General features: G+C 33.7%; 1 protein-coding gene across 2 annotated transcripts in view; it reads left to right on the top strand.

Annotated features, from left to right (window-relative positions):
• The window catches only part of TBC1D32 (TBC1 domain family member 32), a gene marked incomplete at its 5' end in the record, with an annotated part of 177,787 nt that overhangs the window by 20,970 nt on the left and 140,802 nt on the right, over window positions 1–16,015 (top strand). For both annotated transcript variants that reach the window (XM_079716346.1, XM_079716345.1), the window contains 7 exons: window positions 6,449–6,517; window positions 8,445–8,570; window positions 9,824–9,902; window positions 10,027–10,130; window positions 10,222–10,283; window positions 10,891–11,035; window positions 13,608–13,667. In XM_079716346.1, coding sequence (XP_079572472.1) covers window positions 6,449–6,517; window positions 8,445–8,570; window positions 9,824–9,902; window positions 10,027–10,130; window positions 10,222–10,283; window positions 10,891–11,035; window positions 13,608–13,667 — 645 coding nt within the window. The remainder of the gene's footprint in view (window positions 1–6,448; window positions 6,518–8,444; window positions 8,571–9,823; window positions 9,903–10,026; window positions 10,131–10,221; window positions 10,284–10,890; window positions 11,036–13,607; window positions 13,668–16,015) is intronic.

Below are 16,015 nucleotides of genomic sequence, written 5' to 3'. Positions count from 1 at the left end.
GATAATGTAGCTGCCTAGAGTTAAGCTTGAGGCAGGGGGCTTGTTTGGAAGAAGAACTGGGTAGGTGCAGGTGTGAGCTTTCTTTGCTTGTTTAATAGTAATGTCTTGAGACAATTTGACACCAGAAAAACTAATTTCTCTGATTAACAATGCTAATATCTTTATGAATACCTAAGTTTCTTTATACTTTTAAATATTAATAGATTTTTGTCATTATTTCTCAATGGTAGCACTTATAAAGAAAAGTGCATAAGATCTTTTTTGTTAAAACATTAAACATCTAGGAAATTAAGAACTTTATCATTTGAAAACATTTTTAAAACCTTATTTTTGTTTTGAATTAATAGCTTTGTTCTGTATTTAAGGCTTAATGAAGGGTGGGCTCATAATTTTAAGACGTTTTAGATGCACTACAATTTTAAAAAACTATTCTACATGAAGCTAATTCATTGCGAATCTTGGAAACAAGTCAAACTCTGGCTGTGCCATTGATGAGCTGTGGGCCTTGTCTTCTTAACCTCTTTCAGTGCCTCAATTTTCTTAACTGTTATAGAGGAGATAGTAATAGTATTTACTCTTATAATGTTGCCTTGCAGATTTAATGTATGTAAAGCATTTTGAACAGTACTTGGCTCATATTAAGCTCTTATGTAAATGTTTGCTGTTATCATTGTCATCATCACTGGGTGGTGGTTCTTTTTCTTTTGTAAGAACAGGAAAGAAATCATTGTACAATTACACATACTGAAGCCTAAAGAATCATTAGGTTTAATATATATATATTTTATTTCCCATAGCTCTTTGTTTGAACACCAGTAATAGTTGTCTTTCTTTGACTAGTTGTATTTCAATGGTTTATATAGTTTACAAACCAAATATTTAAAATAGTTAGAGATTTCTAGAGTAATTTGAGGGTGGTATGATTTTTGAACTTAAAGTGTAGTTATTGACTAATGTGAATATTCTTCAATATATGTTGTAATAAAGTGAATATATCTCTAAAACAACAAAAGTTACAGAATGCATCGTATGTTCGCTATCTTTAGGTATACTGAATTTGACAGAAATGTATACAAATCTTATTTTAGCATCTGGAGACCTTTAATTAGTATCCTTATGATCATACAGTAGGACCAAAATCCATCTTAGATTATCAACCTATTCTACTTCTTGCTCTTTTCCCTGTAGCATTGCTCAGAAATTATTTGCTTGGTTTATCCTTTCACACATGTAAATATGTCTAAAAAATGTTTTCCTTTTGGAATTATCTACCTATATTGATATCACCAACAGGTCTCTTTTGTGTTGCTTTACCAATCAAGTTGGCAGACACTGCTCCCCTCAGGAATTTTTAATCTAACAATTTCAGCTGTTCTAAATATTTCTAACAACTCTGTTGTAGTCAATGGAACACGTTGTCTACATGTTTCAGTTAAGTATCAATAAATTATTATAGTTAGTTGCAATGGAAATTTGTCCATCCAATAACACACAGAAATGTTAAAAAACTATATAGATAACCTTTAAGGTAGGTATTAGACTTATTCTCATTTCTAGTGTAGTATGTATTTCATTGCTTAAGTAACATTTTAAGAGTAATTTGTACTATGTTTAAGAAGACAAAGGAATCTTATAAGGTAGTAAACATATTAATGAGGCTATTCCAATCAGATAACTACTAAAGGCTATGCTTTTCTAATATGCATTACCTGAGAAGAAAGGCAAACATGGTAGAATTGAGGGACTTCAACTCTTTGGATACATATTCAGCCAACAGATATGTATTGGGCATATGCTATGTACAATATCTTGTGCCAGGCACTATAAAATTGCAAAGATTAATCAGATATACATTATGTTTTCAAGGAGCTTACTTGAGAGTAAAGAGATAGGATATGTACATAAATAGCCAAGTTGCAAATAGAAGTAATGTGTCATGGGAATCCAAAGACAAGTCCTTATAACCAAGAATATCCAAGAGCTATAGAGGAAAGTATTTCAGACAAGGGAAAGTTCAAAATTTCTGCATCAACAAAGAATGTGGCATATTTGGGAAGCTCTGAGTAGTTTATGTGAAGGGTTAGGACAGAGTTTGCAGGGAGTAAATTGGAAGGTTAGATTAAGGGCAGTTTATGGAGTAAGGGTAAGGATTATATCTTAATCATTATTGTTTCTAGCTATAAAATCATAGTGCCTGGTAACATAGTAGGTGTCTGACACATAGTAGATGCCGAATAAATATTTGAGGAATAAATGAATGCATTCAAAAGCTAAATTTAATTGTTTTGTAATTTGAGAGAAATCATTTTAGGTTTCTTAACAGGAAAATGTGCATCAGACTTACCTAACAGTTGTATACGGAAGGGCATGGGAAGGGGAGAAAGTGGATGTAGGGAGATAAGTTAGAAGGCTATCACAGTAGTTAAGTAAAAAGTAATGAGGACCTGAACTGAGGAGGCTTTGTAGGAATAGAGACTGATATGAAATTATTGCAGAAGTAGGATCATTAAGCTCGATTTTTGAGATGTTTTGGAGGGAGTAGTGCAAAGTGGAAGTAGAAGTTAAAGGTCTAGTTTTGATTTTTTAAGCCAAAGTGGCTGGGAGACTATGATGTTATGAACCAAGTCTGGAATTAGGGAGGAATTAGATGTGGAGAAGAATGTGGTGGGTTCTCCTTTTCTTCTTTTTTGTTGTTGTTGTTGGGTATACTTATTGAATTTGAGACACCAGTAAGGTATCCCAGTGGTGTAGCAGGTAGTTGAACATGCAGGATTCATTTGGTAGAAATGTTGGGGATAACAACGTGAGTCATCTGTGCAGAGATGTTGCTACTTAAGCCACCTAAGTAAGCAAGACCTTAGGAAACACATTTCAGAGGGCAGACAGAAATGGAAGAATGGGTTAGAAAAGGTACCAAACCATATTGCACTGGGTAGGAGGTTAAGGGGGGGGGATGAAGGCTAGAGGGAAGTCAAATAAGATGAGGACTAAGAAAAGATCTTTGGATTTGGTGGTTAACTGTTCACCACAGAATAATGTTGAGAGTAAGAGGAGGGAAGTTGAGGGATCATCATGCTGATGAGTTGTGATCATTTTTGTTAAGTAAAAAGCAAAGACATTTTCAAGGTAAGAGTTGCTTGCCTGAGGTATTGATCATAAAGAGTAAAAATAAAAGTCTTTGTCAGGGGGAGCATTTAAGCAAATGAATTTTAAGATCTAAGTATTATCTTTTTTGACTGCTACTTAACATAATATTGGTTGTTTCACCAAATATGAACTCCTGTAGTTGCGAATGTTCAAACAGTATCTGACTTCTCATTTACCAGGGCTGTTGTAGAACGTGACTTCTCTTTTAGAAAAGAAGCTGAATGGAAATCTGAAATCAATGAATTATATTTATAGATCTTGAATAGGCAGTAGGTGGAGGGGGGCTCAGTTTTCTATTTTCAGATAGAAAATTTCCTGACTGAAGTAAATTTGAGATTTACTGCAAATTTTAAAATTTAATAATGATAAAGCAAAAAGACTTTACATTTTTTTCTCGTTTAATTCTTACAGTGATGCTAGGAAGTGGATGTGAAAACTGAGGATGGGGTTAAAGATTCCAGGGTCACATAGCTAGTTAGAATTTTAAAACCTGGCTTAATCTTCTGTCTGATTAAAATTCATGTCCTTGATATTCTTATTTGCTAATGAGTTGGATGGCAGGACTTTTTAGACATAGATGATAATCTGATAAAAGACATGATAGTGGAAGTGGGAGGACCAGAAGAAATCAATTTTACAAGAGGCAAAAGGGCCAGGCTAAAGAAAAGAGCTTGTGTAATTAGCAGTAGAATGAGTGTGTATATGTACTTTATATACTTATATACACACTATATACACATATGGACATATATACTTATATCTATATATACACAACATATATCTTAATGTTTATATATGTATATATATACTATGTAAGATATCCTGTGTTGTCTATACTTTTTTCACATCAGACAAGCTGCACTTATATATACTTACATTTTATTTAGTAGTTACCACTCATACATTTTAGTATTTTAATTGTATAATGAAAACTCAAAATTAAAGCTCTATTATTTAATATACAGTACTTCTAATTTTAAAAAGTAGTATATACAGACTTCAGCAGTTGAACTATATACTTTATTTTTTAATTTAATTTTTTTTATTTTTTTATACAGCAGGTTCTATTTTATTCATGTTAGTGTATGTATGTCAGTCCCAATCTCTCAATTCATCCCACCACCTCCTCTTCCCCGACCCCCACTTTACCCCCTTGGTGTCCATATGTTTGTTCTCTACATCTGTGTCTCTATTTCTGCCTTGCAAACTGGTTCATCTATACCATTTTTCTAGATTCCACATATATGTGTTAATATATGATATTTGTTTTTCTTTTTCTGACTTACTTCACTCTGTATGACATTCTCTAGGTCCATCCACATCTCTACAAATGACCCAGTTTCGTTCCTTTTTATGCTGAGTAGTATTCCATTGTATAAATGTACCACATCTTCTTTATCTGTTCGTCTGTCGATGGGCATTTAGGTTGCTTCCGTGACCTGGCTATTAAAAATAGTGCTGCAGTGAACACTGGGGTGCATGTGTCTTTTTGAATGATGGTTTTCTCTGGGTATATGCTCAGTGAACTATATACCTTTAGAAAGGAGTAAAACTGAGGACATTTTAAGGCTTTTTAAGAAAATTTATGTTGAAGGATCTGAAATATCAGGCTGTTTTGGGTTTGTCATCAAGTGGCAATATGTACCCTCTATTGTTAGAGACAATGTAACATGGTAGGAAGACTGGCTATGGAATCATTCTCGAGTTTAACAAATGTATATTGAGTGCCAACTCTGTATCCAGCACTGTTTCAGGTATTGAGGATACTATAGTGAAAAAGGCCAAATTCTAAGTGATTGGAAGGCAGCCATGCAAAGCTCTAGAAGAATAGCATTGCCAGGCAGCAGGAATGGCAATGGCAAAGGTTCTTAGGCTACAGTGGGCATGGCATCTTCCAGGGATGGGGGAAAAAAGGCCAGCATGACTGAAACCTACATGGCAGAGGGCAGAGTGGTATGAGAGAAAGTTAGATAGGCAGAGGCCAGATCGTGTAAGTCAAACTTTTATATTTTATTCTGAGTAAAGCGGGAAGTCTTTTTGTGGGGTTGAAGTAAGGGAGATAAAGAGACTTGATCTATAATTTTGAGAAGCTTTGTCTATTGCTAGAGAATGGATGATGGGGTAGAGTAGGATGAGATTAAGAGCAGAAGCAGGGAGACCAGTTAGGATGAATTTAAGTAGTCTAGAGTTGATGATGGTGTCAACTAAGGTTTTAGCAGTGAAGTGGCAATGGGTAGTTATGATATGTGAAACTTGGGAGTTGTCATGTCATTGGATGTAGGAAATGAGAAGAAGCAAGGAGTCAAGATTGACTCCTATTTTTGACTTAAGACAATATGGATGGGTGGTAGAACTATTTACCAAGATGGGGAAGTTTGAGGGAGGAGCAGGTTTGGAATAAAAAAATAAAGAATTTTATTTTGGATATGTTAAGTTTGAGGTGCTTATTAAAGATCCAGGGGAAATGTTGAAAGGATAATTATATATGTTACCTTGGAGATGAAGTGCCTGATAAATTTTAGTCATTGTGATGTATTTAAGAACTAGATGAGAACACCTCAAGAGAGTATAGACAGTGAAGAGAAGAGGGTCTCTAATGAAGATGGGAATCTGAGTTCTGATTGCTGGGTGACTTGGTTTTCATATTTCTCATACTCCAGAGTCATTGTGAATTGAGGTGGTATGAGGCTTGTTACATAATAATGGCAGCTTTTATTTTTAGGTGGCTATTTAAGGTATTATTTAAATTGCTTTGGCAAGAAAAAGATTCCTTTTCTAAAACAGCTTATGGTCTACTATAGACTTTTTTCTAGATGGAAGTTTTTACTTTAGGAATTCTTCACCTAAGAGGAGACATGGAGAAAGTTTAAGGAGAAGCACAGGGAAGAAAAGGAACAGAAAAGTTCAAGCAGCATCATAGCTATGCTTAGGGTACCATCAGTGCCTTCTTATTTGTTTATGTTGTTTTACCTTTGTTTCATACATCTCAGATTCCTGGGTACCAAACATTTTTAGCTTTGTATCTTTTGAGTCTTATAATGTTCTATATGTTGCAATTGCTCAGCAAATGATAACCTCATATACATGAAAGTGCACTGTCCTACTGGGACATTAAGTTCTCATTTAAATGCCTTGGGATACAAAAATTCTAAGTTTGCCGCTAAATCAAAATAGATCACACCCTTCTCTTGTTTCAGAATTTGTTTTGTGCTTGGAGTTATATGAAAAATCATTTATAACAATACTTCTAAAAGTCTACTAAATGAATGAAGGAATTAATGTTCTGTTAATTGTGTTACAGTGTTATAAATTTTGTCAAGGAAAATTACAGTTAATTTTAGACCAGTTGGATCCTGGGCAACCTAAAGAGGTAAGTTTAAAGGGTAACTCTCAAGTTCAGTCAGATATATATATATATATGTATATATATATATGTATATGTATATATATGTATATATATATAATAGATTATAATTAGTAGCAGCTGGATTATTTCTCTTGAAGATAGTCCTTTAATATCATGGCAGTTCTAGACTGATATCCCTGCTAGACTTTCTAGTCTTGAAATGAAAAGTCACAGAGTAAGAGAGGCTCTCCTTAGAGAGTTCTCACAGTTTGTAAGAGGAAATTTTTATTTCTAGTTTCAGTTTTCAAGGGATGAATTTATGAGCAGTTTCTCCCAAACTGTTCCTTCACTGTTGCTTTGTATGTGATATTTTAGTGATTTCTTTGAAGAAAAAAAATCTTCATTTAATGCTCTTTCTACTTCTGGAAAACGTGAGCAACTTTGACACGTGTTCATTTATTAGAAAATATTTTTAAAAAGCAATTTTATTGAATTGAGCCTCTTTATATTGTAATAATTGTATAAATTACTGTTTATGAAGTTTTATTTCATTTGAAAGTCAGTCTGTTTCACTTGAAATAGAAAATGATAGGATTTTTGAAGTACCTCAGACGTCTGTTATATCTTGCCATTTGGTCTCGTTTTTGAAATACATTGTTTTTCTTCAACTTTTCATTTTAAACTAAGTGAATAGCTATGATTTACTCCCAATGATTTTTTTTTCCTCTCAGCATTTCACATTCTGATTTATTTTCTAGGTTTTAGTAAATGTTTCAACAGATTGGCAATGGGACCTGACTTTATATGATAACAATATTATTGTCTTTAGTTTAAGTGGATTATTTGGAAATCTATACTTGTTCAGAAACCTTTGTTCTACTTCTGCAAATAGTAAATTGTTAATGGAGTTTTGTCCTAAAAATTAACTGAAAAGGAGAAATTTAATGTTTTTAAACTCTCTTCATAGTCCCCCTAATGCCTATCCCAAATAAAATTGTATTTAAGAGTTTTTCATATGAATATATAGACATTTTTAAACACATGTGTATTCTATTTGTTTCACCTAAAACTTGACACCCTGAAAACTGACACCTTGACACATTCGGAGTGCTTGGTGTCCTAAGGTCTTAGCTCTTTGACTCTTCATTTTTTTTTCCCCCTCACTAGGTTTCAGTTATTTCAGCTGAGGAACAACCAAATTTTGAGGAACAGGTTGGAATCAGTGTGTTATTACTCACTAGTTGGAGAGTGAGTGGGGGAGAAGCTTTACTCCACTTATGATTGGAGTAGAGCTATTTGCCACTGCTGTCCCTTGAGTCATACTGTCTTGAGTGAATTCTGATTGAAATCTGAGAAGAATGATTAATAAGATTTCTGTGAAAATTCAGAAATTCAATTTTGCATCACATTGCTGAATCACTTTTTTTCCCCTATCTCAGTGGTTAGAAGGTCAGAAAATATGGTGTAGTGGCAAAAACAAGTTCAAATTAATTATTTTGTGAGAATTGTTCATATATCCTAGAATGGGAATGCTTCACCAGGGACATAACTGGGCAGTGTTTTAGAATTAGAGTCCTCAAACTGTAGGACCACCTGTGGGGGTCTGTTCAAGTGAGGCAAGTCTATGGAGGAGACACTGGAATACCTTATTCTGGTGATTCAGATTTGGCTACCATCGCTTCTCCTCTTCCCTTTAGACGTGTGACCTAGAATCTTCTAATATAGTTAGGTTATTTTATGTAAAGCAAAAATTAAAACACTATTTAGTTTCTCTGCTTAACAGTTTAAAAAATGAATTATCAAGAATTGTTTTATAACAGGGCCTCTGATTTTCAACTGGCTTTTTAAAGCAGTTATCCAGACTCTGCCTTTCAATGTTTGTTAAATATTTGGAGAATTGCTATTATTTTGGTGGCTGAGTATTAATAAAAATTCTTTTAAAAAATTATAGGTGAGATATGAAGCCTTGCAAACATTATGTTCCGCTCCTCCATCTGATGTACTGAACTATGAAAATTGGACCACTCTCTGTGAGAAACTGACAGTGTATCTTTCAGATCCTGATCCTGTATTTAGTGTAAGGAAATGCTTACAGAAGTGTTAAGAATTCCTTTTTTTTTCCTACTATTCTAGAAGCAAATGGAATATAATTTTCTTTAATAGTAGCTCAAATATTTAATAGTAACACAAATATAATTTCAGCTCCAGCTTTTGAATTGTCAAGATTTTTTTTTTAAAGGAATTAACTTACTATGTCATGATTAGATTCAAAGTATGGTTGGTCAGTGTCATACTTCATTGCCAAATAATAGACTGTGTTAGCTTATGCATTTTGTTTTACCTTGTAAAGGGATATCCAAGTATCCCTCCTGTCTGTGGAAAAATTGTCTTCCACAAAACTGGTCCCTGGTGCCAAAAAGGTTGGGGAATGCTGCTCTAAAGGACTCTTACATGTAACTGAGTGAAGCCTATAGTGTTCAAAAAGTATGACAAATACTTACCAATTGCTGCAAATATGAAAACTTCCCGAAGTATTTAATATCCTGTGTGCAGTACGAACCTCTTGGGTTATTGAAATATATTTTTAGTCACTTGGGTAACCATTTTTTGTAAGTGTATTCATCTAATATTTGATATAGTCAAGGTTATTTTTTTCTTCAGAGTAGATCATTTGAGGGAATTTTATTTTTTTAATGGGAAACTGAATTTCACTGTTAGGATCAATCCCATCAAAGTTGGTATAATTAAAATGATAAGCTGTCATTTCTAGGTACCTATGAGTGTCAGGTACTGACTACATCTGTTATCTCATTTAATTCATTTACATTGTGGTAGTTTCTACTTTACGTTTTAATAAGGTAAAATTTTGGAATATAATATTTGGAATAGGCAAAATTATTGAAGTCCTAAAAATCTAATTAATCTTCCTATGTGAGCAATTAAAACAAAAACAAATAGTGGATTTGGAAAGGAGTGGGGATTTTTGTTTGTTTTGTTTTACATTTAGTACTCCCGTTTCTTTGTTTGACTCCTTTACATTGTGTCAAATTGTAACAAATTATATTGTTTCCTTTCTTCACCCCATCTCCCCATGTCTGTATCTGCTATTACCAGATTTTACAACAATATACTGCTGTATTAGATTGACTCTTAGTTTTGGTTGACTTTACTTTTTGCCAACCAACACAAGAATGCGCCGTTTTAGTTACATTTCTACTGAAATTTTTGAATGGTCTTGTGTTTATTAAGTTTTTTACTATGTAGAAAACGATTCTTACAAAAATAGATGATGAAAGAATATTGGATACAAATCTTGTTTCATTTCCATAGGACCGGATTTTAAAATTCTATGCACAGATGTTTACACTTTCACCATTACATATGACCAAGGAAATTTATAAAAGCTTAGGTATGTTTATTATATCATTTTTAAAACTTATAAGTTTGTACTTAAGAAAATGGATAGGAAATAACTTTCAGAAAGCACTGTAAATGAATGGCATAATAACTTTATTTTTATATTTTCTTTTTAGCTAAATATTTGGAGTTACACTTTCTTTCTAGAGAAAATCATATTCCTACTCTTTCAACTGGCATAGATATAACTAATCCTAATGTGATCCATTTACTTAAAAAGGTATACATTTTCTATAATATGCTTTTATTTCTGTTTAATTCTATATTTAAGGATTCTAACTTCTTGAGAACGGTTATGCACTGTTTTATAGGTTCGTCTTCTAAATGAATATCAGAAAGAGGCTCCATCTTTCTGGATTCGACACCCAGAAAAGTAAGCCCCCTAGTTTATGCCAGTATAAAATTAGGAGTGTTACTGTCCATATACATTTCAAAGAGAGTAAGACAGTCAGTCTTAACTGATTTATGTGGTTGGGAAAGGCTTACTAGTTTATTTTTTAGCCTTTCATGTTTTTTACTTAGCTATGTGAATGGCTCTATGCAAGTACCATTTTATACTATTTAATTATCACAACAAGGTAAGAGGCTGTTGTAGCCTCAGGTTCTTTCATTACTGGTCTTCGCTACTTTGGTCAAGTTCCTTGAATGTTCTTTAAACTTTTCCCTTTTTTAGTTCTAAGATTTTTAATAAGGTTGTATATAATAAGGTTTAATAAGGTTGTATATAATAAGGTTTAATAAGAGTAACTGTGGGTCTAAAAAGGAAAGTTAAATTTGGACAGCCAGTGTTGAAGTAGAGCATAAATTTTTAGAGCAGAGAAAACTGGGTGAATTTCACCCCTGCCATTTACTGAAATATTAAAAAATGATGTTTCTAAAGATTACCTATTACTTTATCATTCCATAAATATAAAATGTCACTATTACGTATATATAGCATTTGTTTTATTCTAAAAATCACTTCTTTCCCAAACTTTAAGGTATATGGAAGAAATTGTGGAGAGTACTTTGTCTTTATTATCAGTTAAACATGATCAAAGCCATCTTGTCTCACAAAAGATTTTGGATCCGATATACTTTCTTGCATTGGTTGATACCAAGGCTGTGTGGTTCAAAAAGTGGATGGTAAGGAAATACAGAATGTTTTACTACCTTTCTTTGTGTATTGCTCTATTGTGTCAAAGAATAGCTGCTGTTTGAATGTTTACTGTGTGCCAAGAGTTCTAATCACTTTTACACGTGTTAACTCACTTAATTCTTATAACAATCTATGACGTAGGTGGTGGTATTATCCCATTTTACAGATGCAGCAACTGAGGGATAGAGAAGTAACTTGCTCAAGATGGTTTACGTATTAGGTGACAGAGTCAGAAAAGGATTTTAATGGTAATTCATTTGAATCTATTAAACTGATGACCTATGCAAAATCATGTCTTAGTTTAAAAGCTACGAATTTTTTAAGCAGATGTGGTAGAACATAAGGGTTCAATGCTCACTTTTCTCTGGCTTAGATGTCTGAAAACATCTCTTCATTTGCCACTTGATGAAATTGCAGTTTGGAAAATGTGTCTAATGCCTGAATGCTGGTGACTTCCTGTGGAGGTGATCACTATCTTAGAACTGAAACTAATATTAAAAGATTCTTACACTGTTACCTCCATCTTCTGCTGTTGAATAAGAGTGGTCTGTGTCTGGCAGTAGTCATAGCTGTGTTGGCCTGTGTTCTTACATCTTTGTCCCTCTCAACCTGTATTTGTTGCAGTGGGGAAGGATGGGAATGGGACCATGACTTGCCATGCAAACCATGCAGAGCAGCAACATGTTCATTTACTGCTTAGCACGATTTGGACATTATCTAGCTGATGTCTTTCTTTCTTTTTTTTTTTTTTTGCCTTTTATCTAAACTGTATAATAATGCCCAGTTAACCAAAACATAATTCTGTTTGGTGCTTAGCACTTACCTGGCCTACATATAGTATATGTTTGATAAATGCTTGTTCAACTTAATTTTACCTGAACCCTTTGTTCCTCACATCTGACATTTGACCTTTTTCTTTTTTTTGATTATCAAATTACACCACTATTGTAGACAATATACAAAATATGTAAAAGCACAAATAAAATTACATTTCTCTAATTCTATAACACAGGGATAACAGCTATTAAGATTTTGTTTTATGTGGTTGTATGCTTTAAAAAAGACCTAAACAGGTGAATTTTAACAAATCTTATTCAAAGTGTTTATAATTAACTTTTTTTTACTTAACATTTTTATTGTCAGCGCTTGATTCTTTTTTTTTTTTTTTTTTTTGTGGTACGCGGGCCTCTCACTGCTGTGGCCTCTCCCGTTGAGGAGCACAGGCTCCGGACGCGCAGGCTCAGCAGCCATGGCTCACGGGCCCAGCCGCTCCGCGGCATATGGGATCCTCCCAGACCGGGGCACGAACCTGTATCCCCTGCATCGGCAGGCGGACTCTCAACCACTGCGCCACCAGGGAGGCCCAGCGCTTGATTCTTAAGAGAATGATGCACATTACAGGAAAACTAACCAATGGAAAATTATTAAATCAGCTCCCCAAGTGTGTTCTAGTATTATTAAAATTTATCACATTCTCCTCCACTCATCTAAGGCAGAAGTTGTCAAACTTTATGTAAAGGGTCAGGCAGTAAATATTTCTGGCTTTGTGGGCTGTCCTGTTTCTGTTGCAACTTCTCAGTTCTCAGTAGCCCAGAAGCATCCATAGGTAATATATAAATGAATGGATGTGACTATGTTACAATAAAACATTGTTTACCATATCAGGGGGCAGCTGAATTTGGCCTGAGGGTTGTGGTATGTCAACTCTGGTCTAAGGGATGTACTATGAGGCTTTCGTTTTAGAACATGATCAGTAATTTAATTGTAAGTCAATATGTTTCTCTTACTAAACCTGACAAAAAGATTAATTTTTTAAAACATTTTAAGCTACAAGGGTTAAAACACACAGGGTTTTGATTAACCCTCAATTAACCCAAACCCCACTTAATTAAATTCTATTCCCCAGAATTTTGATAGTCTTTACAGACTATTATTTAATTTTTTAAAGTAAAATAAACTACATTGAAGGCTAATGATATCGAACATAAGTAATATTCATGTAAATTTTCCCCTTTGTACAATGCATAAAAATCATATTTTAATCTCATCTATGTTCTAAGGAGAGTTTTTTGGCACTTTGAATCATTTTTAAAATATGACTTGCAGAGAATGATTAAGATACTGTCCCTTCAGAGCATTTCAACCTTGGCAGATCTCTGCATGTGTAAACAGTACAGTACCCTCTTCATTGTGAGAGTTGTGATTCCTCCGCCGACCCCCCTCACCCTCACTTCTTAATCTTTACTTTAGGCTCTGTCGTACACTGGTAGTCAGACATGTTTTTTTTGGTTTTAAAGTAATTTAGCATGGTACCTGGACGCAACTGAGGGGTAGATTGTTTTCTATTGGTCTGTCAGTAAATGCTCCAGTTTTTAATAAAATTTTCATTCTTATGACTGCTATGCTCATAATCCATTGTACTTAGAAAAACGTGTTTTACCCTGATTACAATCATTTAAACTAGCTATTGTGTAATTTATGTTAAAGAAATATTGCAGGAAAAATAGATTTTGAATGGTATAGCTTGAATATTAAATACCATTTTACTCCTAATTTTAGCATGCATATTATAGCAGAACTGCAGTACTAAGACTTATTGAAAAGAAATATAAATCTCTGGTAAGTCTATATTTCTGTTCTTATCTTGAGAAATATTGTCACAAAAAGATATATGATGTAATAACTTGAATGTGCAAAGTTGAGTGATTAATTAACATCGGATAATGAAGCAGTCCCCCTTTTATGTGACTTTTAAACTACCATTCTGTGAACATAAAAGGATAAAAGTAGAGACTTAAAATACAGTCAGGATAACAGTTAGGAAATATATAACTTCATAGTAAATTGGGCTGGTAACTAGGTATTTTGGGATAAGCCATATTAAGTATTGGGTTGGCCATAAAGTTTGCTCGGGTTTTTCTGTAACATTATGGAAAAACCCAATTGAACTTTTTGGCCAACCCAATATTATCATATAGTTTAATTCAGATCAGTTGTTTGTAGGGGAGTTTGGTCTATAAAATTTACCCATGCTTTTAACTGAAAGTTGCATGATAAAATTCAGAATAGTAAATGCTTTTGTAGTTGCAAAAATTGATTCAAGTTACACTAAATATAAACCAATACTGTAAAATATATTAGTAAAATTTTCTGCATTTACTGCTATTAGTAGAACAACATGTTAGGGCACTGTGAAAGGAACTGAAATCAGCAAGTCTAGCAATTAATTGACAAACATGAAAATTGTGAAATTAATGTTATACTAATATGACTTTGAGATAATAAATACGTTCTATGTAGTTAGGTAGAATCTTGAGTTGAGGAGTGAGGTAAAGGGAAAGATTCCTAGAACTGTGAATTTTAGGAAGACTGCAGTAGAACATAAATTGAAGAAAGGAGAATAATAATTGTTTTGTGTTTGAGAATTAAGAGAATTAGGCTTCAGAAAGGAGAAGAGGGAGATGTTGAATATTAGGATGGGAATTTATTTGTAGAGGTAATAGGTATTTAAAAATCCTTAGAGAAACTGAAAGTCTTTCCACATTTCTCTCATTCCCATTTTAAATGGAAATTTCTTACTGCCATATGAGCGTAGAGTGATCTTGCTAAAATAGAAAAAGGAGAAAAAACCAAGAGCAATTTTTTTCCTCTTATGGTTTGACATACAAATAACTGTTGGTATGACATAGGCCCTAGCGGATGTATTTCAAACGTTTCTTGTAGATTAACTCTTAAAATCCATTCCTTATTTGAAAAGTGAATTATACTATAATCAATTCTTAGCCTACAAATAGTTACTTTATTATCAACTTCAATATTCTATCAACTTGTTCAAATATTTCATGTTCATAATTAATCAAACTTGCATGAGATTTCATCTTAAACCTCATTTTCTCTTAAAGCTTTCCTAAATTTACCAAAATATCAAGAGATTTTTTTAATGGTGTGTGTGTGTGTGTGTGTGTGTGTATATATATATATATAATTTTAAAAGTAACCCAACTTTTGAAAAGAAACATTGGGGGAAATGGATGCCATGTGTGTTTGTTCCCATTTTCCTTTCAGAATTGAAGATCAAATTTTGTATATCTAAAAAAAAAAAAAATTTGTATATCTGCAGTGGGAACTTTGGACCACTCCATGGATTTGTCTTTGGGATCTGGGATCTTCCCAGGCCAGGGCTCAAACCCATGTCCCCTGCATTGGCAGACATATTCTCTATGACTGTGCCACTAGGGAAGTCCCTAAATTGATTCTTTAATTTTAATTAATTTAAATTTAAAAGTAATATGGGTTAGTGGCTACTCTTTTGTGCAGTTCTGTCTGTGGCACATATGACATTTTCAGTAGGTAGCATTGGGCAACAAATAATTTGTGTATGTGCTATCAGTTTTTTAAAGCAATATCTGTACTAATTGAAAAGCATTTTGGCTATCAACATAACTATTCTTTTATTTTTAACAATTTGAATCTTTTGTCCAGTTTACCCTTAAGGGAATAAGTCATTCCCTGAAATGGCTTTATTATGTAGTATGTTTCCTATTTTTCTTGCCCTCTTAAAGTCGTTTAAAAAAAATATTTGACAGCTAGGTTATTTAAATTCTCCCTACCTTACTGTTTTTTATACTCCCCCCACCCCCCACCGCCCCCACCCTGCCTCGCCAATCTTAGGGGTTAACAGTTAAGTGAGCTGGCTGGTACATATTTCCTAGTGCAGGAAAATAAGTATGAAATAAAATCCTGAATTTTACAGCAAATTTGTCTTTCCTAAGGTTTAGGATAATTGCTTTTTATACCCTCAACTTGACTCTTTAATATTTAAATTTACCTACTGTAGATCTGCTTTTTTTTTTTTTTTTTGCGGTACGCGGGCCTCTCACCGTTGTGACCTCTCCCGTTGCGGAGCACAGGCTCCGGATGCGCAGGCTCAGTGGCCATGGCTCACAGGCCCAGCCACTCCGCGGCAT

This window comes from Hyperoodon ampullatus (assembly GCF_949752795.1).
Source record: "Hyperoodon ampullatus genome assembly, chromosome: 12".
NCBI lineage: Eukaryota > Metazoa > Chordata > Mammalia > Artiodactyla > Ziphiidae > Hyperoodon > Hyperoodon ampullatus.
Note: the sequence above shows the minus strand (reverse complement) of the source record. Positions and strands in the feature narration are given on the sequence as shown.